The 27,897-nt window shown below is 41.1% G+C and overlaps 2 protein-coding genes across 4 annotated transcripts in view; one reads left to right on the top strand and one right to left on the bottom strand.

Moving 5' to 3' along the window:
- Positions 1 to 170: 170 nt before the first annotated feature.
- The window catches only part of GET1 (guided entry of tail-anchored proteins factor 1), a 46,499-nt gene continuing 18,772 nt past the window's right edge, over positions 171 to 27,897 (bottom strand). The window contains exon 5 of one of the 2 annotated variants that reach the window (XM_082458909.1): positions 171 to 571. In XM_082458909.1, coding sequence (XP_082315035.1) covers positions 564 to 571 — 8 coding nt within the window. In that variant the 3' untranslated portion in view covers positions 171 to 563. Of the gene's footprint in view, positions 572 to 12,887; positions 13,024 to 27,897 lie in introns of those variants that run through there. The other variant, XM_082458908.1, reaches the window with a different exon arrangement.
- LCA5L (lebercilin LCA5 like) lies at positions 567 to 27,847 on the top strand. 2 transcript variants are annotated; one of them, XM_082458886.1, is made up of 8 exons: positions 567 to 3,960; positions 4,237 to 4,383; positions 9,769 to 10,283; positions 12,925 to 13,062; positions 17,371 to 17,452; positions 18,856 to 18,962; positions 19,129 to 19,246; positions 21,583 to 27,847. In XM_082458886.1, the coding sequence occupies exons 1-8, from the start codon at positions 3,642 to 3,644 to the stop codon at positions 22,311 to 22,313; spliced, it is 2,157 nt and encodes a 718-aa protein (XP_082315012.1). In that variant the 5' UTR covers positions 567 to 3,641; the 3' UTR covers positions 22,314 to 27,847. The 2 variants fall into 2 exon arrangements, with proteins under 2 accessions (XP_082315012.1, XP_082315013.1); XM_082458887.1 differs by lacking the exon at positions 4,237 to 4,383.

Here is a 27,897-nt window from a genome sequence, read left to right as displayed (position 1 = left end):
ACTTTGATAGAGAGAAAGCCTTATAGTGTGTGAAGTATAAAGCAATCCATATGCAAATGAATATATATAAATTAATACTGGTTCAAAACTTTTAACTTCCTATTATATAAATGTTTACTGATGAGCTCTTAACATTTGCTTTTTGTAATATCATTCTAGGTTTTTTGAAATGTATTATTTTCTTTTTTTTAATATAAATTTATTTATTTATCTGTTTATTTATTTAATTTTGGCTGCATTGGGTCTTCGTTGCTGCACGCGGGCTTTCTCTAGTTGCGGCGAGCGCGGGCTACTCTTCGTTGCGGTGCACAGGCTTCTCATTGCGGTGGCTTCTCTTGTTGCGGAGCACGGGCTCTAGGCATGTGGGCTTCGGTAGCTGTGGCTCGCAGGCTCAGTAGTTGTGGCTCGCAGGCTCTAGAGAGCAGGCTCAGTAGTTGTGGCTCACGGGCTTAGTTGCTCCATGGCATGTGGGATCTTCCCAGACGAGGGCTTGAACCCGTGTCCCCTGCACTGGCAGGCGGATTCTTAACCCACTGAGCCACCAGGGAAGTCCCTGAAATATATTATTTTCCTAAAAAGAGACCAAAGAATGTCAGAAAACACTACCCTGGAAACTTCATAAATACTACAGTGTGAAGAACCCTCCGCTCAGGACATAAAGTTGATTTTTCATACATCTTAGGAACATTTGGTAAAAAACGGCAGGTACGCATTAATTCATTTTAAAACATTTTTGCATGTGTTTAGTTTTTGGTCCGCCTTGTTGTAAAAGCAGAATTGAAGGCAACTACACAACATTGTAGTATTCAGAATTATTCAGATGTATATCTCGATCTTGAACATTCTCATTTCTCATTCTATAATTAAATGAATGTGATACACACACTTATTGTATTTATAAGCAGCCACCCCTTTTCACCATGGTGCATTCCAGAAAAAACATATCATCAACAGGGTCACATTTTTCTTTAGGTTTTTAATTGTGGGTTGTAATCCTGAGTCATACACAACAGCAAAGAAACTACTATAAACCCTATAATGATAGCAATATAGTGAAATCATGCTTCAAGGGCAATAAAATGGGCACCGTTGTACTGTAAACACTAATTGTTTAAAATATAAATGGTGTCAAAAATCTGAACTATACACTATCATAAATTTGATATCAAAAACTGGTATGCTAACTATATAGTGAGCATTAATTACATAATTACTAACTTTATTTTCAAATCCTTGAAGGCAGAGTTTGCCTTTTTCCTAACCCCAGTGTCTAGCAGACACTAAATAAATGACTTTTGACTGAACATTTTAAATTAATTAATTAATCAATTAATTAAAAAGAACATTAGATGGTTGGCTTAAAGCCTAGATTTTTAAATAATACACCACATAATCAGAAATCCATGTATGTGGAGCCTGCTTACATTTTTTTATTGATAACAATGTGGTGTAGCCTACTTATATTAATACAAATATACTCTAAAACAATTTAATCAACTTAAAGGTAGTTACAGGCCTGATACTAGTCCTCTTACCAGTTTTCAACAGATCAATGAGAAAACTACCATTTAACAGACTGAATATTCCAGAGAGCTGCTTGATATATGCTTTCAAGGTACATGCTGACTAGGAATAGCCAAAAATCAAACTTGGTTTTACCTTGCTGATGACTCTCAGATTCAGTTTCATGAATTAGAATGGAATTCTCACAGGTGAACCCAAACAAACCCATATTCCGGTTACATAGGTAGAAATTTTAGAACAGTTCTGGGTCCTGGGACTTTCAGAATTCTAAAAATGTTCTCTCTTGGGGGACTTCCCTGGTGGTCCAGTGGTTAAGAATCTGCCTTTCAATGCATGGGACGCAGGTTCGATCCCTGGCCTGGGAACTAAGATCCCACATGCCTCGGGGCAACTAAGCCTGTGAGCCGCAACTAAGACCTGACACAGCCAAATAAATTAAAAAAAAAAAAAAATTAAAATGTTCTCTCCCTCTGGTGGGTATAATTTGTGTTTAGCCCAAGTAACTCTTTTGGAAACTGAACCACCCTGGGAAGATACATCTGAGTGTACGAGTGACCTACACCTGTGTAACAAATCACCCCAAAACTTAACAGCTTAAAACAACAGTGTGGTCGGCCACCGCTCCAGAAAACTACTTTGATAAGATCATGATTTGATTAAAATTAATGGATTAGAGATAGAGAAAATATGGCATTATATAGATTTTTTCAAAATTAAGTAAATACACATTCTAGAAAGCATCTATTAACCTAAATAAACTAAGTTGTTTCGCATAAAATCCCGTTCTTCCATTTTTCTGCAAGATCACTGTTGGTTTCATAACCTCCTGGGGTCGATTCACACGGAAGTTTGCAGTTTTATAAGTCTGTCTCCCGTTCTCAAATGAACACCTACTGGCTGGAAAAACAACAACGAACGTTTTTTATCCGGTGGGTCAGGAATCCGGGCACAGCTGGGTCCTTTGGCTCAGGATGTCTCGCAAGGCTGCTTCAGCATGTCGGCTGGGGCTGCAGTTACCTCCAGACTCGGGGGAAGTTCCAGGCTCACCCGAACGGTTGGTGGTAGGATTCCTCTCCCGCAGCCCGCTCGACGGAGGGCCTCAGGTCCTCCCTGGCTGTGGGCCTGAGGCCTCAGTTTCCTGCCATGTGTGCTTCCCCGTGGGTCAGCTTACAACAGGGCAATTGGCTTCCATCAATGTGAGCAAATGAGAGAAAAAGCGAGGGTGATTAAGAAGGAAGTCAGAATCCTTTAGTTACCTTACCTTGGAAGCGACACCTGAGTCACACTCGAGGCGACAGGATTATACTAGGAAGTGGGGGTCAACGGAGGCCCTTAGAAGCTGCCCCTCACGCTGTGTCCGTTCCAAAGACAGCCTCAGAAAGGTGCATGATATCTCCCTTCTTTATCACTCTCCAGGGAAGGAAAAGTGACTGACTACACACGGAGGAATCACCTGGTTGTTTTCCCAGCTGAACGAACGTCTGCAGTTAGGTGACCCTCGGCATCCGGTAGACAACAGTGAGGCGCCACTTCTGCCTCTTGATAAACAGGGGAGAGGCCTTGGTATCTTCCAGACAATGCCTATCACCCTTTCCCAAAGCCAAACACACTTCAGACTGAGTCTAAGGAAGCTCAAAGTGGTTCCTACAGAAAGATTCGGGAATAGAACTGGTTTGGGAACTTAACGCATTCTTTTTTTGTTCTAGCATGTATATATATATATATGTATGTATGACTGAATCACTTTGCTGTACACCTGAAACTAACACAACATTGTAAGTCAACTATACTTCAATTAAAAAAAAAAAAAAGTCAGCCTTAGAGAATGAGACTGTAATTCACTAACTTTTAAATTTTTGTCATTGTTGTTACCTGATGTGAACTTTATATTTCCTGTGAATATAATCTCCCCAAAGTCCAGTCTCAGGAGTCTTACATTTTAGGTAGAAAAAAATATAAAAACCAAACTGAAAATTTTTCCAGAAAATACTTCAAAATAATGTGTTGTTTGGTATTCCTAATTATGCATTTATAGTTAGATATATTAAAGCACAGGTTCATTTCAATGTCAGTAGCTATAAATCTACAAATACTTTTCTTCTATTAGGTTGTTTACTATGTCATTGGCTGATCTAACAGAAACAAATCTAGATGGACATTTCCCCAGTGTGGCCTTAGAAAACAGCAGGAGGTCTGCAAAATGCCAGAGCAGCAGCCCAGGTTTTCCCAGGAACAGCAACGATTCCGACAAGAGTGTTGATTACAGCAGATCTCAGTGTTCCTGCAGAAGTTCAAGTTCTCACTACGATTATTCAGAAGACTTTCTCTCTGAATGTTCAGAAACCACGGCTAAAAAGAATTATTTAGAGAAGCCTGTAGTAAAAGAAAAAAAGGAGAAGAAAAAGTATAATGTTTCTAAAATCTCCCAACCTAAAGGTAAGACGCAAAATTTCCCAACCAAGACCAAATTTCTGGTTATAATGACATTATTATTTAATGCACTACTATCTGAAGTGGTCCATATTCAGTTTTATTGTTTTTCCAGATTGTAAATTATAAACATTATAAGTGAATTTTTATAGAAGGAATGGGAAATAGAGAAATTAAGGATAATTACAAAATAACAGAAAGCTAGGCTTAAAACATAAAGCCTAGCCCTCTTGCACGGCTTACCCTCCTGGAACCCCCTAGTGAGGTTAGTTCCGTTTTTAGTTAACAGGTGGACTTGTTACAGAATACCACAGTACTTGGAACTCACTGGCCTCTTGCCTTTCATCTCAGCTGAAGAATCAAGGTTTCAGTCACCAGTGAAATGTAAATATCTGTCTCAGCACCCCAGGAAGATGGTCTTCGCGTCCGGTGAGGCATATTGGCAAAGATACTCTTTAGAAACAAGGATGGTTCAAAAGGCTGTTAATAATGTCATTTCCTTGTAGATTTTAAAAGTACTCCATCAGCTCCTAACTATCCAAATTGGGATTAGCTTTGCAACACCCTAGACCTCCTAACTCCCCGCCCCCTGCCCAGGCGGTGATTATTCCCAGGCAGGCAGTCCTAGGCTTATAAATATTCCCTATGTAGAAATAGCTGGAACTCTTTTCCCGCTGTGACCGTCAGAACTGCCCAGTCAGTAGCTGGAAAATAGTTAAGAGCCTACTCTCACTGGAGCACATGTAGTGTCACATTTACCCAGTACCTGCCTCCCATCCCCAGCCTGCCATGACCAGCTCTGCCTGGGACCCCCAGTGAAGATCTAGAATCTTCGATTGCCCTTCTTCCCAGCTATAGAGCAGGGATTCTTCGTCTAAGACCCACATCTGCAAACCCCAGGGAATCCTTTGCATTTTTGTGTGTATTTATTTGCGTTTGTGAACTTTCTAGGCAGAAGGACCCATAGTTTTCATCCAGATTCTCGAAAGGTTAACAGCCCTTTCTCTGGAGAGGTGGGAGTCCCGCACATCCTGGCAAGGCCCAGGGCAGAAGACTCTGTCATGGGAAGTCAGTTCGGGCATTTGTAGAGATAATCACAACAGCACATACATCATGGACAGGCTCTACAGTCATACTCCCTCAGCCACGTTTGAAATTTATGAAACTCTGAAAACCAAACGATTTTTGTATCTTTGGCACCAACACTGATTTGGCAACAAAAACCTGATTTGAACTGACATGAGACTGATCTTTATTTATTTCACTTTGCGTGAAATATAATCATATAAATTTCACTACAAAAATATTCACTACAAAAATAAAGTGTGATGTCCCCAGCCCTACTGGGCGTACTTTGGAAAATACTATATATGCATCACGAAGAATAAACCCCCCAAAATTCAGAAACAGTTTGGCCCCAGGGGTTTATGACAAGGAATCCTCAAACGATATACTACAGCTTACATGGAGTCTGGGCTTTTGTGGGACTGCTTGAGAATGCAGTTAGCATTTATAAAACCATTTCTACAAGAAACGAACTGTATTTTGAGTTCTAAGCACCTTATAATTTGACTTTTAAAAACTGATTCCTCATGTATTTATGCCACAAATATTTATTGTGTCCTTTATGCAAGATACCTGTTCATAAATTGGGAGCAGCCTAAATGAAGTCACTTCACAGTGGACTAGAGCCTAAATTCCATGATCCGAGTGAGGGCTTGCTCTCCCTTGGGTACGCTTTCGTGTATGAATACTCTGAAATTATCTTAAGTAAATCTTGGCTGCATCATTAACCCAAATTATATGTCCCTGAGGATCCTCGTACAGGTGTCTGATGACCTTAAAACACTCATTGTAACATCAAGCTTTGTCACGGAATGATAAAAGTGTCTCTTGGTTTATTCTTTTATTCTTTTGTTCTCTCCCAGCTCATGTTTTGCAAGTGTTTGCCAAAAAAATTTAATCGGCAAGTAATTGATGAATTAATGCTGGGGTAATGTAATTCTAACCCAAAGCAAAAAGGCGTTACGTTTTAGCCAGTGCAGTCGGTTCTCCAGTGAAGGTTCAATTTCTGTTCAGCTTTCTTTTATATAAAAGTAGACCTCTGACCCTCAGGGGCTGGTAACACTGGATCAGGAACCACCACTACAGACCCAGAATTCACTCAGGAATAGTAACATCAGAGATTATTTTCAATTCCCATCTTAGAAAAGCAAGTTTTATAGCAGAAAAACATTTCATAGAGAAAAATTATAGGGATAAAAAGAGGACTTCAATATGATAGGATATTTGCTCTGGTCAGATATTGGAGATTTACTTAAATCAATGTAAATAGCGATCAATATATTTCTATAATTTGATTTTCAAAACATGGTTCTTTCTTTCTTTTGTAGAAAAACGTACTTTCAGAATTCCTTCAATTATATATCCTTCCTTGATGTGTTTTGTCAATACAATGCTAAAGTATGTGATAGTCATTCAAAAACTGGTACACAAAAAAGAAGTTATTTTACTGCATTCAATTGCTCTGGACAGCTTTTGCCCTGTTGTCTTTAGTCGGGGGAAGGTGGAAGCCCTACGGTGGGGTTGAGGAGATGCCCTCTCCACTAATACCAGGGCTCTGGAGAACAGGAAGGGGAAAGGCCTGCCTTTGAACCTCTTCTTACCTGGTCCTTGAAGGAAGTGAGCTACGTCTTTTAAGGTGACATGGAAGAGAGGAGAACCCGGCAGAGGGCAGAGCCAGCGCCAGCAGGGACATGGCTCAGGCTAAGGCCCAGAACCAGATTGAGGGTGTGGACGACTTCGGGAACGGAACGGGACCGAGAGACCAAAGAGGAAAGTGGCCAGGAGACGGGGCTACGACGGGGCCAGGGAAAAAGGGGGAAGAGACAGCATGGGTACAGCAGTGAGACAGGAGGACAATCGTGCTTTTAAAAGGAGGGGCTGAGGGTGAGGACGCACCTGGGGAAACAGACGGGCTGGAGCCAGTGAAGAGGCGAGTGCGGGGCTGTCCTTAGGTCTGTTCAAAAGAGCACAGTTCACTCGTAGTGGGAAGCACGCCTGCTCTTAAGCAATGACAAGAGTCACTTTTTTGGCTAACATGGACTTAAATGTACATGTTTTTGGTGAATTACGTGTTTTAGCTTAGTGGTTTAACAATTAGTTATCTTAAGAGTAGCTTAATCATTCAGCTAAATCTGCCTTATTGTGTGAAATGGGACAGAAATTGTAAGCTTTAGCATTCTTATGTATAGGTTAGGATAATGAGATATAAATCTTTAAGGATTAAACCCTATTTCAAGTTTCCTAACCTTCATTATTATACAAGTATGCATGACATATATAGTATGAATTTATTCTACATCACTCAAATGCAAGTGGGATATTTACCTTTCTGAAGCAAAACAATCTGGTTCATTCTCTCACACGCACCCACTAGGGTAGATAAGACATTGGATCTCAGTCATATTTGGGGAATGGAGGGAGCATGGGGGGCCTTACACAGACAAGGACATTTGGCGAAGGGTCTCTGGCCCTTCCATCTTCACCACGTCTGTGTTTCTTGTCCAGGCCCGTGTGATCTTTTTTTTATAAATTTATTTATTTATTTATTTATTTATTTTTGGCTGTGTTGGGTCTTTGTTGCTGCACGCGGGCTTTCTCTAGTTGCAGTGAGCGGGGACTACTGTTCGTTGCAGGGCACAGGCTTCTCACTGTCGTGGCTTCTCTTGTTGCATGGGCTCTAGGTGCGCAGGCTTCAGTAGTTGTGGCACGTGGGCTCAGTAGTTGTGGCTCGCGGGCTCTAGAGCACAGGCTCAGTAGTTGTGGCTCACGGTCTTAGTTGCTCTGCGGCATGTGGGATCTTCCCGGGCCAGGGCTTGAACCCGTGTCCCTTGCATTGGCAGGGGGATTCTTAACCACTGCGCCACCAGGGAAGCCCGGCCCATGTGATCTTTAAAAGGCCGACACCTCCTGTTTTCGAAGCGCCCAGGCCCTCGGTGCACATCTCGACCTGGGGCCTTGGCCAGTGCCCCGTGCCCATGGGGTTTAGTTCCCACTCATGCTGACTCTGCCCTCCCATCACTCGAGTCCAGTGTGAGGTGGGGACATAAGCCTCCAGTGCCCACGGAACCCACCACCCCTCATCCCTCCAGGCTCAGGAAAATCTCTTTCTCCTCCACGGTCACACCACCCAAGAGCTGGAAGGCATTACAAGTTGGGGTCAAGTTCAATCATGCTGGACATGGTGTGGAGCCTGAGAGCCCTCACCCACCCCTGTTTTCATCCAGCCTGACCCACACTGCCTGGGTCTAGAACTCCCCCAGCCAGTGCCCAAGGTACTAGAGTGTCCGGCCTGATACAACCACAGACACCTCTTCTCTGGCCTTCTAGTAGGTGTCTTAGAGTCTGACCTCTGCTTCCCAGTTTTCAGTGTGCTCAAAAGTCTATTCCAGGATACTCAAATATTCAACCATAGCCCCTACTACATTGTTCCCAGTGGGAAAATAAAAACCTCTGGAGGCATAGTTGTAAAGACAGTCCATTGGTTATTGATTTGATACCGATCCTATGATCATTGTGAAATCTGTGTGGTCTGTCATGCTCAAGATTCACATACTTTATCCTCAGAAAGCATCTTCTGTTTCTCTTGACTCGTTGTTTCCACCACAGGCAGAACTGCCTTTCCCACCACCTAGACCAAACACGCTAAGCCATGTCTCAGATGATGTGTCCACACTTGGCCAATAGCTTAGGGTTAGGACTCCAGTGACATTGGCCACTAAGAGCCTTTCTCTCTCCAGGAAGAGGACCATATTTTTTTAGATTCTAGAATCCAGTTTCAATCTCTCTTTCTCAGAGTATAGATATACTAATATGTGCACATGCATGCACACATATATTTACATACACAGATGCACATATGAATATCATACAGATGCACATACAATACATATGGGGCAGTGACAAAGGCACATAGACGTGGGTCTGTCTCACCACTTACCAGCTGTGTGCCCATTGATAAGTGACATCACTCAGCACAGTTTTTTCATCTTTAAAATGGGATAATAATACAATGAGGTTACACATACATTTGACATACTCAAATTCAGTTACATAAGCTTCATGTAATATCATTTAGACTCCCAAATACAAACCATCTAACTAGTTAATTTAGTGCTCACCCAAAAGTAACAGAGGAAAAATTGGTTGTGTTGGGTTTATTGAGAGATGGAATCCTTATATGAATATTCTAAGCAGTTTAATGGCTTTTTAAGGTTCTTTTTAAATATATGAGATCATCATATATATAACATTAGGCTCTAATGTTACACTCTAATTGCCTTGTAATGTTTTGTTGGAAGAATTACATCAGATAATCTACATAAAGCATTTAATTCAATGCTTCACATATGGTAAACCCTTAGTAAATGTTATCGATTATTATGGTTTTTAGTGTACCTTTTATGATAGAAATAAGTACAGGTTTTAGAGTCAGAGAAGACCTGGTTTTCAGCTCATTTTATGTCACTTTGTGGTTATGTAACCTTGGACAAATGACTTATAATCTCCAGCTATAAAATAGACCACTACTGACCTTAAAGGATTGTATTAAATGAGATACCTAAACATAAAGTACCTAGCCTAAAGCATGGGTATTTATTCAGTGTTAGTTCCTTCCCCTTCTAGTTTGCGTGTGTGTATGTATATGTGTGAGGGCAGGGGGCAGGGGGTATTACACACGCCTGCATATTTACATATCTACATATCTATATACACATTACTAGTAACAAACTGGATTATCTGCTTACACAGGCCAGAAGGAAATCTCGGGGGAGAAAAAGCACAACTGGAATGCACCATTTTTAAATTCTCAGATCAGCGTGGCTGCCCAGAGACGAGATGCCATGGCTCACCGCATACTCTCAGCGAGGCTTCATAAGATTAAAGAACTGAAAAATGAAGTAGCTGATCTACACCGCAAACTGGAGGCCACAGTCATAGAAAACCAATTTCTGAAACAACTCCAGCTTAAGCACCTGAAAGCTATAGGAAAATATGAGAATTCACAAAATAATCTACCTCAAATTATGGTTAAACATCAGAACGAAGTAAAAAATTTAAGGCAGCTACTCAGGAAATCCCAGGAAAAGGAAAGAGCCGTGTCTGGGAAACTTAGAGAAACAGATAGCGAGCTGTTGAAGACTAAAGACGCCTTGCAGGCACTGCAGAAACTTTCTGAAGACAAAAATCTTGCAGAGAGGGATGAGCTTACTCAAAGATTGTCTGTTCTTACAACAAAAATGGAGGGAAATGACAAACAAATACAGGTCTGTATTTCAGAGGTCTAGAAACATTAAGTTTCCAAAGTTAATAGAGAGAGGGTGCGCATTCATCATATATGCCTGTGGAATGAAGCACTACCAACTGCTGTGCTGAGCAAGAACTCACAGATGGTGGTGTCTGATGGGGAGAGGGCGGGGAAGGGGAAGGGGAGGGCCACAGGAGAGAGAGAAACAGCGCCTTCTGTTGTGCACTGAGCGAGAGGTTCTGTGGCTGTGTTACCCAACCTAACTCGGGTCCGCTTGCCCGCGCACAGTAAAGCCAATCTACTGACACCGGGCTGTAGTGAAGGAAGGTGTTTATTGCAGAGCACCAAGCAAGGAGTCCAGGCAGCTAGTGCTCAAAAGGCCCAAACTCCCTGATGGCTTTCAGGGAAAGGTTTTTAAAGACAGGGTGAGGGAGGGGAGACGTGGGCTGTGTGATCACCTCGTGGACATTCTTCTGATTGGTTGGTGGTGAGGTAATCGGGAGTCAGCATCATCAACCTTCTGGTTCCAACCCGACTGCGGTCTCCATGCTGGTGGGCAGCATGCAACTAACTTCTTCCACCTGATGGGGTTTCAGTATCTATAGAACAGCTCACAGGACATGGCTCAGAATATTAACTGTAGCCCCTGAGGAGGGACTAAAGGTCCTTGACTTTGTTTAATGACTAAACTGTTATTATTTTGTCTTTCTTGACTATTTGCCTTTCTTTCTGCATTTTCTCATTTCTCTGATTAAATTTACTCTTTGGAACTCAGGAAAGGCCTAAGAGGATAAAGTTTTTCTACAGACCAGAGGCAGGCGGAGGACGTTGCAGGGGGTGGAGTGAGGGGTTCTGTCCCGGGAAGGCCCCGTGTGGTTCTGCTCAGCTACAGCTGGGCTCATTTATCTGGAAATGACCATTCTCTAAGTCAGTCCAGCTGCTGAGGTCAGGGGAGTTTGTTCACATGCTGAAGGGGGTTGTGCTGTGCTGTGTTGTGGGAAACCTCTCCTAGAAAGCAAGCCTCTACTCCAAACTGCCTTCTTAAAAGGCTACTTCCCTAAACCCTGAGTGCATCTCCTCGCCACCCCCCTCCTTGTTCTCTCCCTCATCAGTCTGTCGAGACATTTCTAATGTCCTAGAAATAGAAAATTTCCCCAGGTAATATTCCTGGGGACAGATAGGGAAAAGGAATTTAAATAATTTTAGAAATGAATAGATAGATATTCCTCAAGGGTGCATGGTGGTCAAAAGCCTGGGGATTACATTGCAAGGGATGATTTGGGAGAACACTCTGATCATATTGAGAATTCTGCCTATTTTACATTAGGTAGTTTTGGTCTCTATGGACATAAACACACATGGAAGTAATTTACTGTTTAATTCCCTAATGGTGAGAGACAAGTATTTTCAATGATCTTGAAATAATAATAAGATGTGAAGTTCATTTCAGCCACTTTTTTTTCTGTTACTTCTTTTTTGGTAAAACCCTCCTCTATTTTCAAAGAGAATTTTCTCACATAAAATGGATATGGGAGCTACAGGAAATAATGAGCCACCTCATTTTTCATTCATGTAAATAGTGTACCAGACTTCTAACGTTTGGCCTTTCAGGTAGGATTGGATCCATCTTAGCATCTGTCTGTCATGTGAAAGTAAATGTGTTTGTATCTCATCTACATATTTTTTACACAAACATGTTTAAGTAGCTCATGTTTTTATACTACAACCAAAACCAAAAAGAATTTGAGAACTAATCAGCTATTCTCTTATCGGAGGTACTTGGTTGTATGGGAAATTTCATTTGGTTGTAGGGCATTTGGTGGGAGAAAAAGTTTGTGGGCCAAAACATGTCGGTATTTTTTTTAATGTTAATATGTTAGGAAATGGGATTTTTAGCGATTATTTCGTCCTATTAGCTTACCATATTTTCCACTTTAATGAGAAAGTATTAATGTTGTAATGAGGGAAACCACACTTTATGGAAAAGAAGGAAAGAAAAGGCCTTTTGGCCAAGCTCCTGTCAAAGTCCCGCTCAAACGGTTCTCCAGTAAAACAGTTCTTGTTCCACAGAGAAGGCGAATATGCAACAGTTGAGTCCTTCGTATTTATAGATGGTTACTGTGCTAAGTCAGTCGTTTCATTGGCTTATAATCCATCCACGTGGTGTGGCTCTGTGAGACCCCATCATAGCTTCCCGTCTCAGTTATCTGAGAATCATAGTCCGAGCGTGATGGTCTGCACTGACACTGGTCCACTCTTTGGCAAGAGAGACTTGAAAGGTTTTCACGGAGTGCACCATGCCAAGTTAGCGGTATACTTCATTTCAACAGAACTGCTTAGGTTTAGTTGTAAAGTATAACGTTGATTTTACTTATTGATTTTTCAGGATCTGTTCCAAAATTTTTTTTTACCAAATTCCAGAGTGTAAAAAACATTAGGCTGGAAACATGATATTTATTCCCTAGAGTTGGGATCTGGAATTTTTTGGCTTTTTGTGTGTGTGGTAATATTTAGTTCTAATATGTGTCCTCTAGATAAGCCATCCACTAAAATTGTATTAAAATTTTGCACTTTTCATAAATGTAATTAGTTCCATTACAGTCGAGGTTTTTTATGATACTACACTGGTTCCAGAGAGTTGAAATATATACTATTTTCAGAGCTTGGAGAAACAACTGAGGCTGAACAATAAAACCTTTACTCAGCAGTTGGCCTTTGAGAACCGGAAGACCTCAGCAGCTCAAGCAGCTACAAAGACTCTGCAAATGGAAGTAAAACACCTTCAACAAAAACTTAAGGTACTTCTTTTAAAGCAAAATGTAACAAAATTTGTGAAATGCTGCTTCCCAAAATATCAGAGCTATTTATGCCTAATATATCTTTAAATCACTTAACTTCAAGTATAGCTTTCTCAAATTAACTTTTTTCCCTACAACCATATGAACAGAGGATCTGAAATTATGAGAATCAGTTAACAGCCTGGTGAATATGTAATTAGAAAAATTAAAACTCTTGTCTATTCATTCACAAGACTTCTTATTATCATTTTTATCTCATCACATGAAGTAATATTGTACTTTGTTAACATTTTAGTGGAACCCAAAATAAGTTTTTCTATTTAAAAAATTCACTTATAACATTAAAATATTTAGAGTAATTTTTGTGGCCCATAAATTCATTTTTTCATTTTTTTTATTGAAGTATAGTTGATTTACAATATTGTGTTAGTTTCGGGTATACAGCAAAGTGATGCAGTTATATTTTTTTCAGGTTATTTTCCATTATCGTTTATTACAAGATACTGAATATTGTTCTCTGTGTTGTACAGTAAATCCTTGTTGCTTATCTACTTTATATATACATAAATTCATTTTAAAGCCTCACTTGCAAATATGCTTACAAAACTGTCTTTTAAAATGTGCCCGGGCTTCCCTGGTAGCGCAGTGGTTGAGAATCTGCCTGCCAATGCAGGGGACACGGGTTCGAGCCTTGGTCTGGGAAGATCCCACATGCCGCGGAGCAACTAGGCCCGTGAGCCACAACTACTGAGCCTGCGCGTCTGGAGCCTGTGCTCCGCAACAAGAGAGGCCCGCGCACCGCAATGAAGAGTGGCCCCCGCTTGCCGCAACTAGAGAAAGCCCTCGCACAGAAACGAAGACCCAACACAGCCATAAATAAATTAATTAATTAATTAATTTAAAAAAAAAATGTGCCCTCACTTGGAGAGTATTATGCTAAGTGAAACAAGTCAGACAGAGAAAGACAAATACTCTATGATATCACTTATTTGTGGAATCTAAAAAATACAACAAACTAGTGAATATAACAAAAAAGAAGCAGACTCACAGAACAAACTAGTGGTTACCAGTGGGGAGAGGGAAGGGGTAGGGGCATTATAGGGGTAGGGGAGTAAGAGGTTCAAATTATTAGGTATAAAATAAGCTACAAGGATGTATTGTACAACACAGGGAATATACCCAATATTTTATAATAACTATAAATGGAGTTTAACCCTTAAAAATTGTGAATCACTATACTGTACACCTGTAACATATAATATTGTACAGCAACTACACTTCAATTTTTTAAAAATCTGCCCTAAAAATGAGAATTAAAAGTATTTTCTTTGGGGAGTTCCCTGGCGGTCCAGTGGTTCCATCCCTGGTTGGGGAACTAAGATCCCACAAGCTGTGCAGCTCGGCCAAAAGAAAAAAAAAAACATTAAAAAAAATTTACTTTTCCGACTTTTGTTCTTTCTGCCTTCAAGATTTCTAAAATGCGCAACAAGTTGGAAAAGCTAGATAAAATACTTAGGAAATATAGGTCGTTCAAGCCTCAGTTAGTAAATCTTAAGCATGATTCTTTAAGACAAGAATCTTTAACTTTTATGATAAACAGGAAATACAGGTTTCCCGGGAGCCTTCAGAGCACTCGGAGACAGGGAAGAAAGTTGGATGTAAACTCTCCCTTTGTAAAGCAGGGACAAGAGTTCTGTTTCATTCTTCTCTGGAGCCTCAGGAAACTTCAGAGAGAAGAATATGCCAGAAAATGGGCGTGGCTACAGGAACTACCTTAGAAGTCTAACAGAAGAGGCTTCAAGATCCACTGGTCAAAGCAAACACACATATGTAGACACAATCAGGGAATTTTAAAATAAAGTTTGTGCTTTCATATGCAGCCATGTGCACATATATACTATACAGTCATTAAAAAACAATTTTGACAGGAGAAAAGCTTAATAATTAATGAAATGCTTAATGAAAAGAAGGATACAAAATTCTATATACAGTAAGATCCAAATTTATTTTTAAAAAGAAAAGTAAATATACGCAATGGATTTCTGTGCATCTGTAAAATGGAATGAGGGTTCTTTATATTGTAATATGGAGCAATCGCCAGGATATATTGATAAGTGAAAAAAGGAAGGCAGAGGGAAGTGTGTAGTATGCCATCATGTAAGAAAAGGAGACAATACAAATATATCTACAAATTTGCTTATATTTTGAAAAAAGCATAGTAGGATAATAGTGGAAATGGGGAGAAAATAGAGTAGAAGGGACAGCTATAGAACCTAGATTCCCTTGAATATCTTTTTGGTAGATTTGACTTTGGAAATATGTAAATATTTTGTGTAATTATGAAGCAGAATGAAATGTAAAAAAAAAAAAAAAATCAAAAAACGTTCCCTAAAAATCCAGAGTAAAATGAAAAAAAAAAAAATGAGCCTACTGTGTATTCCGGTGTAGGCATAATGTCACAGAGAGACACCATTCCAAGAGACTTAAAACACATCAATTTCACTGCATATGCCTAGTTAGATACACTCTTGATGACAGAGTTGGTACGGTTATTTTGAGACTGTTGTATATATCTTATGGGATAAAGCACATAATGAACTATGTTGGTGTCATTGAGAACTGGGATTTGGGGGATGGAAGAAAGAAAATACAGAAGTAAGATAAGGTCAAATAAAAATCCTGTAGTCCTGACTGTGAAGTGAAGTGAAAGTATGATTTTATGACACATTTTATCTTTAAAAATAAATACATATTTCCTAATGTGACCCACTCACTAACAATGAATACCCCTAATGACATACTATGGTCTTCAAAATCCATAACCCACTAAAAAGAACTAAGGCACCATAAAAAAATTCTAGGTCTGGAGCATGAACTATACTATGTGAGCCTGGGACATATAGAGAAGCAAGGAAAGCAAAGTTTACAAAGCAAGGTTTACAAAGAACCATTAGGGTACTGTCAAAGAGATTCAGGAGCCAAAGATGGTTCTTACTGGCCAAAGATGGGGCAATTTAGGATCAGTAAAGATAACTGTGTGGACTGAAACTTAGCAAATATACAGAAATCAGAAAGTTCATAAGGATATTCACAAAACAAAACACCTCGGTGATTACTCAGTCACCTTTAGAGGATACTAGGGAACCAGCACACTATTTCAAAAACTGGTAAATAAAGGAAAAGAAACAATTACTTTTACCTTTCCTATACTCAGAGTAACCAAATAACTTGTGAGAAGGGAAGACCTTCCATGTAAAGGCATTCCCATCGATAATGAAGAAGGAATGAAAGGATGAGAATATCACTATTTTGGAACTTCTAATGAAATAGTGGATCTGAGCAATGATCGTCACAAAGGGAAACCATCTGATGCTATGCACTTCCTGACAGACATACACACCTCCACCTAGGGAGTACTATTGCCAGAAAAAACATACGTAGATCTGATTAAACATTTAGCTCTAACAACCAATTTAAGAGAAGTATGGTAGCAGGGGAACATGATAAGCAACACCTCAGGGATGCAATCAGCAACATCAGACTGTGGCAAACTCTACAGCACAAACTACCCAGTTTCCACAACAAATAAATATCAAAGTGAAACAAATAAAAGAGATGAGGGTGGGAACTTATAGATTAACAGAGACTGTGAGGAAAAACTCAACAACCAAAAAACAAATAACCCAACTCAAAAATGGGGCTTCCCTGGTGGCTCAGTGGTTAAGAATCTGCCTGCCAATACAGGGGACACGGGTTCGAACTCTGGTCCGGGAAGATCCCACATGCCGCAGAGCAACTAAGCCCGTGCGCCACAAATACTGAGCCTGCGCTCTAGAGCCCACGAGCCACAGCTACTGAGCCCACGTGCCACAACTACTTAAGCCCTTGCGCCTAGAGCCTGTGCTCCACAACAAGAGAAGCCACCGCAATGAGAAGCCTGCGCACCACAACGAAGAGTAGACTCCGCTCGCCGCAACTAGAGAAAGCCCGTGGGCAGCAATGAAGACCCAACGCAGCCAAAAATTAATTAATTAATTAATTAATTTTAAAATATATATATTGTCCACGTCACAATGGTTTGTTACTCTGTTAAAAAGCTAATGCTTTTTTTTTTTTTTTTTTTTTCTGAAGCTAGTGCTTTTGGATGTCGGGAATGATATATAATGATCTGGCCCATTTCTGTTTCTGCTGGAACCTATAGATTTTATTCAAAGAACACTGAGCTCACTTTAAATTGTTTTTTTACAAGAAATCAAGGTTGATAAAAGCAAACAATTATAGAAATATTGGTATTGTGGTTCTCTTTAGGAGAAGGGTCGAGAGCTGGAAATTAGAAACATCTATACTAACCAGATACTTAGAAATTTACGTGACAAAGATTATCCAAAAGGTAAAGTATGTTTTAATTATTTTTGCTCGAAATCTATTTTGAAGTATCTAGTCAGATTTTCTAACTTATATCACCAAGATAACAGACATTTAAAAAAATTGTTTTGTTAGGCATTGAGACACATTTTGTGATTCTAGAATAACAAAACTGTGACATAGTTGAAACAGCTAGAAGAGAATAGAGAGGCTTTCCCGTGTTCCCATCCTCCACTCGGGCTTTTATGTCCTTACTCGGGTGAATGAGAGGGTAACTTTCAACTTGATGCAAAATGTCTGCCAAATACTGGACTTTCTAGGTAGATCTGTTGGCCACTGTGTGTATTTTTAAGGTTAACTTTATTTAGGTACAGTTTACCCCAACACGATGCACCCGTTTTAAGCGTGCAATTCCATGGGTTTTGACAAGTGCTTATACCCATGTAACCACCACCTCCCTCAAGATTTAGAACACCCGCCCATCTCCTCAGGAGGTGCCCCTCATGCCCCTGGCAGTCAGGGGTCCCCCAGCCCCAGCCCAAGACAACCTCGGATTTCCTCAGTCACAATAGCTCAGTTTGCCTGTTCTAGAATTTCAGGAGCGGGATCATACAGCAGGTCCTCTTTGGTGTCTGGCTTCTCTTGGCCAGCATGTTTTTGAGACTCATCTATGCTGTGCTACTATCATTAGTTTGTACCTTTTTATTGCTGAGGAGTATCTTTTCCTTCAAGACAGGATGTACTTACTCCCTCCCCGCCAAGATCTCCCAGGGTAAGATTCTGCTCAGAAGAGGCACAATAGGAACACTTGCCTCTCATTTTGCTACAAGTAACTATGTGTTTACTTTTCAAGGCAACAACCTCAGATTTCCTTGCCTGCCTTTGTTTGCTTCTGGTTTATAATCCAGAACAACAGCCAGCAGAGAAGGTGATAAAATCAAACACGGGGTCATTTAAATGGGATAACACTTCATGGAAAGTGGCTGCTGGGCTTAGCGTTCATGCCCTTTATTGTGGGCAATCCAACCATCGATAACCAAGAGCTCTGACACAGGAGACAGGACAGCGCACCCTCTCACAACTGCACCCTCTCACAAGTGCGCGGCTAGGTTTTGAATCCCTTCTGCCAGCAGGGACAGCCGTGTCCTCCAATGGCAATGCCGAGCCTCCTAACGCCTGCTTCTTTGGTACTTCACCACTGTGATAGCCATAACCTCTGGGGCCCAAAATAAGACAAAACAGGCAGGATGCTAGGGGAAAAAGTACAACTGGCAAATGTTATATATTTACTGAAAATCTTTAGAAAACATCTACTATACTTTGTTTTATGATTACATTACAAACTTCAGTTGTTATTTTTATATTTAAAGTCAATATTGCTTCCAAATGTAAAATATGTTTCTTACATATAATATACCTGTTCTGTAGTTTCTTCAACAAAGTCAGTACAAGCAGACAGGAAAAGTGTTTCATTTACAAGTATGCGACACCAGGAAACCCAAAAATCGGAAGATGTTCCATCTTGGACAAATAAGGTACAGCAAATTTGAATTCTTGCAGTGTCTAATTAAACATATCTTTACAAAAATAAGCTTTACTCACTTGTTCTATACAAAAAGTATTTGTATTCATTAAATAAAACACAATTTAAAATTACTTCTACTGCCAAAAATATGTTTTTGCCACTTTTCTAAATTATAGGGTAAAAAGACAAGAGGAAACATTGGTCATAAAGAAAAATCGATTGAAATAATCCATGCAATTCCTCACTGTATCAGTAAACTACCAAACCAAGAGGACTCCAAGAGAAAATATGAAGGTAATTTTAACAACTTTCAAAAGTCTCCTTTACTTTTTTTTTTTTTTTTTTTTTTGGCTGCATTGGGTCTCCGTTGCTGTGCGCGGGCTTTTCTCTAGTTGCGGCAAGCAGGGGCTACTCTTCGTTGCGGTGCGCGGGCTTCTCATTGCAGTGGCGTCTCTTGTTGCAGGGCACAGGCTCTAGGCGCGAGGGCTTCAGTGGTTGTGGCACGTGGACTCTAGGCGTGCGGGCTCTAGAGCACAGGCTCAGTAGTTGTGGTGCACAGGCTTAGCTGCTCCGCGGCATGTGGGATCTTCCAGGACCAGGGCTCAAACCCGTGCCCCCTGCGTTGGCAGGCGGATTCTTAACCACTGCGCCACCAGGGAAGCCCCATTTTGGTAATTCTTACTGTCCTAGAAAGTTTCCTCATTCACTTGACAAATATTTTCTGCGCATATACTGTGTCAGGCACTGCTCACGGCCCTGGGGACAAAATGCCCCACCCTCGGGAGCCTGTGCCCTTGGGGAAGACCTGTGGGGCTGCCAGAGGGCGGTGGGTGCTGGAAAGAAGGTCCCCACCGAGGAGGGGGCAGGGAAGGGGCTGAGGGTGAGCTGACAGCAGCTCAGGAGACTAGAAGGAAGTGATCCACGCGGAACCCCGAGAAGAGAAGGTCCCACGGACGCTGGGCCCAGAGGAGGGGTCGCACAGGGGGCGACGAAGTAGGAGGTGGCGTGTCGGAGGGGGCGGTGGGCAGGGCGCTTCGGCCACGGTGAGGACCATGGAGCCGGGAAGGAGCTGGAGCGGAGGAGGGACCAGACCCGCTCCTGGGCGGCAGCGGGGAGGCCAGGCGGGGCTGGGGAGGTCGTGGAAGGTAAGTACTTTCCCCCATGTTCTCAAATGCTAACATATTCTCATCAGGTATCACAGGGCAGAACATTAACAGCTATTTAGAGTTAATTGTACGTTTGACTGGCTTCCAGGCTCAGCATTAATTCTTTTTTTTATCTACTTTTTTTTTAACTTTTTATTTTATATTGGAGTACACCATTCTTGAAACATACTTCTTTCTCCTGCTAGTATTATTTTCATTTTCCTAGAGTATAAGTGAATAATTTTATTACAGAATGTAGTCACATGAGGAAATGTTCCAACTCTTTGCACACCCAATATTGTCGCCATCCTCCCTCACAAATGATGGCCTCACTGAGCGGTTCGCTGTTAGCGAAGCTGTTTGCTCAGAACCCGCGAGGGTCTGGTCCTCTGAGGAGGGGAGAGCTGCACACAGGGCTTCCTCGGTGCCTGGGGAAGGATCTGCAGGGGAAGGGACATCTTTCCATACAACAGTATTCTGCGATCATCTCCTCCTGGCAGTGCATGCTCACCTCCTCATTCAGTAACTCAAGCTTCCACAGTCCCACGCGCTCTAATCCATTTAACCAGGAATCCTTGAACAGATGTTCAGGATGTTTCACTCTTATTAACCAGGCTACAGGACTTCACTGGTGGTGCAGTGGTTAAGAATCTGCCTGCCAACGCAGGGGACATGGCTTTGAGCCCTGGTCCAGGAAGATCCCACATGCCGTGGAGCAACTAAGCTGGTGTGCCACCACTACTGAGCCTGCGAGCCACAACTACTGAGCCTTTGTGCTGCAACTACTGAAGCCCGCGTGCCTAGAACCCATGCTCCACAACGAGAAGCCACTGCAGTGAGAAGCCCGCGCACGACAACAAAGAGTAGCCCCCGCTCGCCACAACTAGAGAAAGCCCACGCGCAGCAACGAAGACCCAATGCGTCAAAAATTAAATACATAAATAAATTTATTGGGGGAGAAAAAAACAACAGGCTGCAGTGAACATCTTTAGACGCATCTTTGTGTATTTCTGTAGGGTTTGGTTCTACAAGTGAAGTTGCTGGGTCTAAGACCATGTTCACTTAAAATTTTTATAGATACTACCAAATTGCCATCCAAACTACATACCAACTTACAAAGCCACCAATGCGGAACAAAAGTTCCAACTTCCCCATATTCTCTCCAACTCTGGAAATTATTTGCCAATTGGATGAGTAAAAAATATTCTCTTGTTTTAACGGGCACTACATCTAGCTGGTGGTGTTGAACATCTATTAATAACATATTGGCAAAGTTTATGAATATCATTGTCTTTTGGTTTCATAATTCTCATTTATCTGGTATGTTCTAGGAAAGTATAACATTTCAAGCTTGTTAGTAGCACCTTTCCCTGTATTTTCTTTCCTTTTTGTCAGTAGGTGTAAATAACTGTGCTCAACATGCCATCTTGAAATAGAAATCCATTAATTTTAAACATCAGTAAATTAACTATTTTTCTACTACAGATTTATCAAAGGAAGAGGAACATTTGGAAGCACAGCCATCTCTGGAGAATATTGGACGACAGAGAGAGAGAACAGAAGATCAAGAAAAGAAAACCACTTTAGTGAAAGAAGAACAGGAACTACCACCAAAAAGAATTCAAGTAATCCATCCCGAAGGGGAAAGTGGTCAGGAAGACGATACAGTAAACGAAAAGTCTAAAAGAAGTCCAGAAATAAGTGAAATGGGCGAAATGCCAGCTAAAAATGCTGCTCCAAATATCAAAATACCCTTCAGACAAAGAAAGCATTATTCATTCACAGAAGCGGTCGAAAACTTGCATCATGGGCTTCCTGCCTCAGGCGGGCTGGCCAATGCAGGCAGCACGAGGTGCACTCATAGCACAGGCAAGCACCACAGCCACGGGGAAGAACTGAGGCTGGAGCATCCTACTGTCACCTATGAACCCTCTTTTGGTAAATCTTCCAGAACAAAAGCAAAAGACACAACTTTCAGAGAGAAGAAAAGCAGTCTAATGGAAGAACTCTTTGGATCAGGCTATGTCTTAAAAAATAACCAAACAAGCACTGCTGTTATGAAGGGGCCTGAGGAGACTTTGCAGAGTAAGATGATGCATCATTTACCCCCTAGTCAGGCCTCCACCAGCAATGCTTTTGGAGATTCTAAAGTAACTGTGGTAAATTCTATTAAGTCATCTTCACCTACAGAAGGAAAGAGAAAAATAATTATTTAAATACATTCCAATATCCTAATCCACTCTGGTTTGATATTCTGGTTTTATGTGCCTTTAATCTCGTAGTTTTAATGTGTGTGTGTGTGTGTGTGTGTGTGTGTGTGTGTGTGTGTGTGTGTTTAGTAAAGTGACTTTGAATAATTAAGGTTTTGTTTTATTGCTAATCTAATTTTTAAAAGTTCATTGTATATTAGCCAATGACAACATTTCAAATACAAAATTACATCTTTTTTCTTCTACAACTGAAACATGTCCATTATCTTTTGGAAGACTGATTTATTACATGGCCTCAATATACTAAGGGATTCCATAGCTAGTAAGTGTAAGTTAGTCAACCTATGACATACACATATCATGCATGTAAGAACATTATCAGGAATCAAATTACATTGTAACTTAAAAACATGGAAGCAGCTCTGAAAGGAAACAATATAAGAAGCCTCTCTTTATTTAAAAAAAAAAAGCACAGCAATTACCAAACTTGGTTTTATGAAAATTACTTTTGAGCATTCTCTTATTCAGCTAAACTGGGCATCTAATATCCTGCCCTTGTGGGTGACACCTTCCTCATATACACCCAAGACTCAGTATTTTTTATCTGTTGCACACCCTGTACGCTGACCTTTTTTCTGTTAATCTTGCTCTTTAAAAAGAGCACATTGGTATAATCAGCGTCCACGCAAGTTAGCTGCTCAGTCCTAATGAATATATTCATTATACTTAGAATATTTTATATTAGGACTATACAGAGGAGGCTGTACTCCCAATGTTAGTCAATTAACTTACTTTCATTTATTTATAAGGGCAACTTATTTGCAATGTAGACCATACTATTTCCAAACATGTTTATGGGTTGGTGTGTAATACTGTCAATGAAAAAAATTAATCAATAGTTGATCTAAGAAAGAAATGGAAAATTTTATTCAAGCCAACCTAAGGATTATAACCTGGCAGTCCTTCAGAAAGTTCTGAGAACTGTTCCGCCCATTAGAGGTCGAAGTGCAGTTATATGTAAGTTTTTGAGGCAGAGGGCTATATATCAAATGATATATTATTGACAGTTTACACAATCCAGATCTACACGTACAAAGCGAGTAGCGTGAATCGTCATGACCCCTTATAAGATTAAGAAGGAAGGTTATCTCCTAAGAAGTTGTGACCCTTCCTGAGATTAAGAAGGAATGTTATCTCCTAAGGAGGTCTGGTTAATGCAGATGCACAACGCACACTAAAGGGGAGAGAGAAGGCCCAAATGGGCAGAGAAAATTTTTATGTTTAAAGTCTTGCCATAAAATGTGAATTTTATTTCATTAATATCAACACACTTTTGAAAATTGAGAATAGTAAACTTTCAAAAGGGAATGAAAGTCATGGTGGGAAAAAGTTGTATTTAAAACCAAAGATGAGATAAATACTACAATTGGCACAAGCTTTGATCTTTATGAAAATCACAGTGGAAAAAAAAAAAAAAAAGTAAAGGGGAGAGAGGGAGGGAGGAGAGTTAGAATTCGCAGAGGCTTACATGGGGAGATACACAAATACACATGAAATGACACAACTGCCAAGCTCAAAATTCTAGAGAAATGTACTAAAAGGATTCTTAGAAATGGTGTACAGAGTAATATTATAATATTGCAATGCCTACACCTGCTTTATAGCGGATGGAGGATTCTTCAAGGGATCTTTTCTTATGCCTACTCACAACAGAAGCACAAATGATAACATGAAATCAGAGCAGTCCAGAAGTGCTTCTGGGGAATTCCCTGGCAGTCTAGTGGTTATGACTCCACACTTATCACTGAAGAAGGCCCGGGTTCAATCCCTGGTCAGGGAACTAAGATCCCACAAGCCATGAGGGGCACGGCCAAAAAAAAAAAAAATTAAAATAATAAAAGTGCTTCTGTACAGAATAACTTAATTAAAATATAATCTAAGCCTGTTACCTTCTGGTCATCTTGTTTAAAAAATTATATGCAGCGCTTCCCTGGTGGCGCAGTGGTTGAGAGTCTGCCTGCCAATGCAGGAGACACGGGTTCGAGCCCTGGTCTGGGAGGATCCCACATGCCGTGGAGCAACTGGGCCCGTGAGCCACAATTACTGAGCCTGCGCGTCAGGAGCCTGTGCTCCCCAACAAGAGAGGCCGCGACAGTGAAAGGCCCGCGCACCGCGATGAAGAGTGGTCCCCACTTGCCGCAACTAGAGAAAGCCCTCGCACAGAAACGAAGACCTAACACAGCCATAAATAAAATAAATAAATAATTAATTAATTTAAAAAAAAATTATATGCATAGGAAGTTGCAGGGTAATAAATTAAAATGCTAACTTTTTATCTCTGAGGAATGAGACTGTGGCCAATTTTTAAATTTATTCTTGGTTTTTTTTTTTACTATGATTTTCTATAATGAACATAACCTTGTAATCAGGAGGAAAAAAGGTTTCAAAATAAAAACAAGAGATCCATTTCCTGTAGTTTGGTAGACAAGGTACTCTGGCACTACTGCTGTAAAAAAGCTAAAAATGCCATATTAACTATACAAACATGTTTTTTAATCAGTTGTTCAGCTGGTAAACACTCAGGAAAGTGGGCATCAGGGAGGCAGGTAAACAGAGCTCTGAAGTCAGCTCACCTAATGGGCTGTCAACTGAAAAAGAAAAAAAAAATGAACAAACTAAAAATTGAGCGTTATGTTTTATTCGGCAGACAAAATTGAAGACCTAAGCCCAGGACACAGCATCTCAGATGGCTCTGAGGGACTGCTCTGAAGAGGCAAAGGGGGGGCCAGGATATACACGAGTTTTTGCAGCAAAGACCAGGTAGTAGGAACATCAAAAGATTACTGTTAATTAAAGAAAACCAGACATCTCAAGTTAAGGAATTTAGTACTTTTCTGTATACGGGAAGATGCAAGTCTGGGCTCACTGAAATCATTCCCTTGATGTGCACCTGTTCTGTCTGGAGCCAATAGCCTGTGTTTTCCCATCCTGAGTCTCCTCAGGAAATGTACTGAGGGTGTAATGCACCCTGTGGGGGGACAGGGGGGGCTGCAGTGGCTGACAGCTTGATGGTGGGCATCCTGTTTCCATCCTGAGTTCCCTCAGGGCTCACCTTCAGGGAGGCTGTATTGTGATGGCGTGATGACTGCAACATTGTTTACTGATATGGCAGGCGACATTTTTACTTCACAGGGCATTTGCTGAGCATCCAAAAAGCCTCCAGGACAAAACCCAGGGAACAAAGTCAGCCTAAGTAGCGGCCTAAGAGGAGGTCCCTCCCACAAACTGGGGCATCCAACCTGAGTGAGCTACCAAACTTAAACTCTGTAACCATAATCAGCCCTCATCCTATTGGAGAGCCTGAAATTGGGTTACCCGGTCTCTGTAACTTAAAGTTTAAAGCGAGTTAGGCTGGTAGTACCCCCAGGGCAGTGGAGATGCAAACCCTCTCTGGAAGAAACTACCTTTAATCCAGGCCTCAAGAAATTCCCCTAGAGAGGTCACAGAAAGACACAAGAAAACGAGGTGCTATGAGAACCAACAGAAACAACAGATATCTGGGTCAGATCTACAAAGACTTCACATATTAGCGTTATTACACTGTGGACAAAGAATGCGCCTGACGTTTCAGTAAACGAAGGATGCTGTGGCCAGAAAACCATCAGCCACTGCAGCTGCCCCTGACTGCTGAGGGGATTCAGGATGGAGGAAAACAGGACACAGGCCCTAGATAGTAAAGATGCATATCAAAGGAATAATTTCAATAAGCCCAGACACCTCAGGATATGGCTGCATTCCAATAAAATAAACACACTTCAGCCTATAGGCCAAGTCCAGCTGCTGCCTGCAAATAGTGGTTTGTTAACCCTGTTCTAAAAGATAAACTTCAAGAAGGAGGAAAGTGATTTGAGATAAAAGGTCTCCTACGCAAGAGACTGGTAATTCTAAGAGAACATAACCATTTTATACAATTGATCCCTCGTGGGGTTACAAAAAAGTAAGATATAGCTAAAGTATCATGTATCTATCACATAGGTTTATGACAAGAGTAGCATATACATCGGGAGGGAAAGACCGGAGTTAAACTGTTGTGAGTCTTACACTGCTGATGAGGAGAGTAAAATATTAACTTTAAGCACTGATAAATTTTCTAGTATAAGCAGTAAAGCAAAAATCAAGTAACTTCAAAACGTATGGGCGAGAGGGATGTGAAAAACAGAAGGTAATTGTGAGATAACAGAGTGTACGTATTGGTCTCTGCCCCCAGTTCCTGGCACAGGGCTCCTGAAACCTGGTAACTCCTGAGTGATGAGATCACCAGGAGCATCTTTTGTTCTAGTATTTCATCCTTGACCCCAGTTCCTGACACAGAGCTCCTAAAACCCTTGTCATTTCCTGGGTGATAGTAGTGTCTTTTGTCCTAAGAACACGACTCTGGGTGGGCTCCTGAATGGCTCCTGGATGGGGGCTGATCATGGCAAAGAACAAGCCATGGTTAGAAGCTTAGACTGTAGCTCCGCACCCCGTTGTCTTGAGAGGGGGAGAGGCTGAAAATGGAGTTAATGATCAAACATGCCTACGTGATGGAGCCTCCATAAAATCCCAAAAGTACAGGGTTGGGGAGCTTCCGGGTTGGTGACCCCATGAAGATCTGGGGAGACCAGCACACCCAGAGAGGGCATGGAAGCTCCTGCCCCTCCCCACATACCGTGCCCTATGCTTCTCTTCCTCTGGATGTGCATCTGTGTCCTTTATCCTATCCTTTATAATGAACTGGTAAACAGTAAGTAAACGGTTTTCCTGAGTTCTGTGAGCTGCTCTAGCAAATTAACTGAACCTGAGGAGGGGGTTGTGGGAACCTCTGAGTTCTAGCTGGTTGGTCAGAAGCACAGGTGACAATCTGGACTTGGGGCTGGCATCTGAACTGGGTGGGGGGGGAAGGGGGGAGGAGGGCAGTCTTGTGGGGCTGTGCCCTCAACCTGTGGGATCTGATGCCATCTCCAGGTAAAGAGTATCAGAACTGAGTTAAACTGTTGGACACCCAGCTGGTGTCCCAGAGAACTGCTTGTTACGGGGTAAAACCCACACGCATTTGGTTATCAGAAGTGGCAGGAGTGAAGTATTCTGTGTGCGTCGTAAAGGGGACAGAGGAGAAATGCAGGAGGAGGAAAGAACTGTAGGTTCTCCTAAAACAACAAATAAGGAGGAAAAAGAAAACAGAAAAGTGGAATGAATACAAACAAAAATAAAAGTACAAAATAATGTGACATAAATCCAAATATATCAGTAATTTCAGTAAGTGTAAATGGGCTATATGTTCCAATTAAATGACAATATAGATTGGATTTTTAAAATACAGCCATGTGCTCTTTATACACATATCTAAGCCACTGAGATACAGGAAGTCAAAGGGTGAGAAAAGGTCTGCCAGGCAAATACCATCCAAATGAAAGTTGGTGTAAAAAAAAAAAAAAAGACCTGAAGGCAAAAATTATTGCTAGAGATAACATAGGTTACTATAACACAACAAAGAGTTCAATCCACCAGGAAGCTGTATGAGTTCTAAACATGCATACATTTAATAATAACT

The sequence above is a fragment of the Balaenoptera physalus genome (genome assembly GCF_965194825.1).
Source record: "Balaenoptera physalus genome assembly, chromosome: 4".
Lineage (NCBI taxonomy): Eukaryota > Metazoa > Chordata > Mammalia > Artiodactyla > Balaenopteridae > Balaenoptera > Balaenoptera physalus.
Note: the sequence above shows the minus strand (reverse complement) of the source record. Positions and strands in the feature narration are given on the sequence as shown.

Bases quoted from the DNA above. Each gene is read 5' to 3' on its own strand.
- LCA5L (XM_082458886.1), top strand. From the start codon at position 3,642: ATGTCATTGGCTGATCTAACAGAAACAAATCTAGATGGACATTTCCCC. The intron at 4,384-9,768 runs GTGAGGCATATT...CTGCTTACACAG, and splicing joins GAAGATGGTCTTCGCGTCCG to GCCAGAAGGAAATCTCGGGG. The intron at 18,963-19,128 runs GTACAGCAAATT...TCTAAATTATAG, and splicing joins TTCCATCTTGGACAAATAAG to GGTAAAAAGACAAGAGGAAA.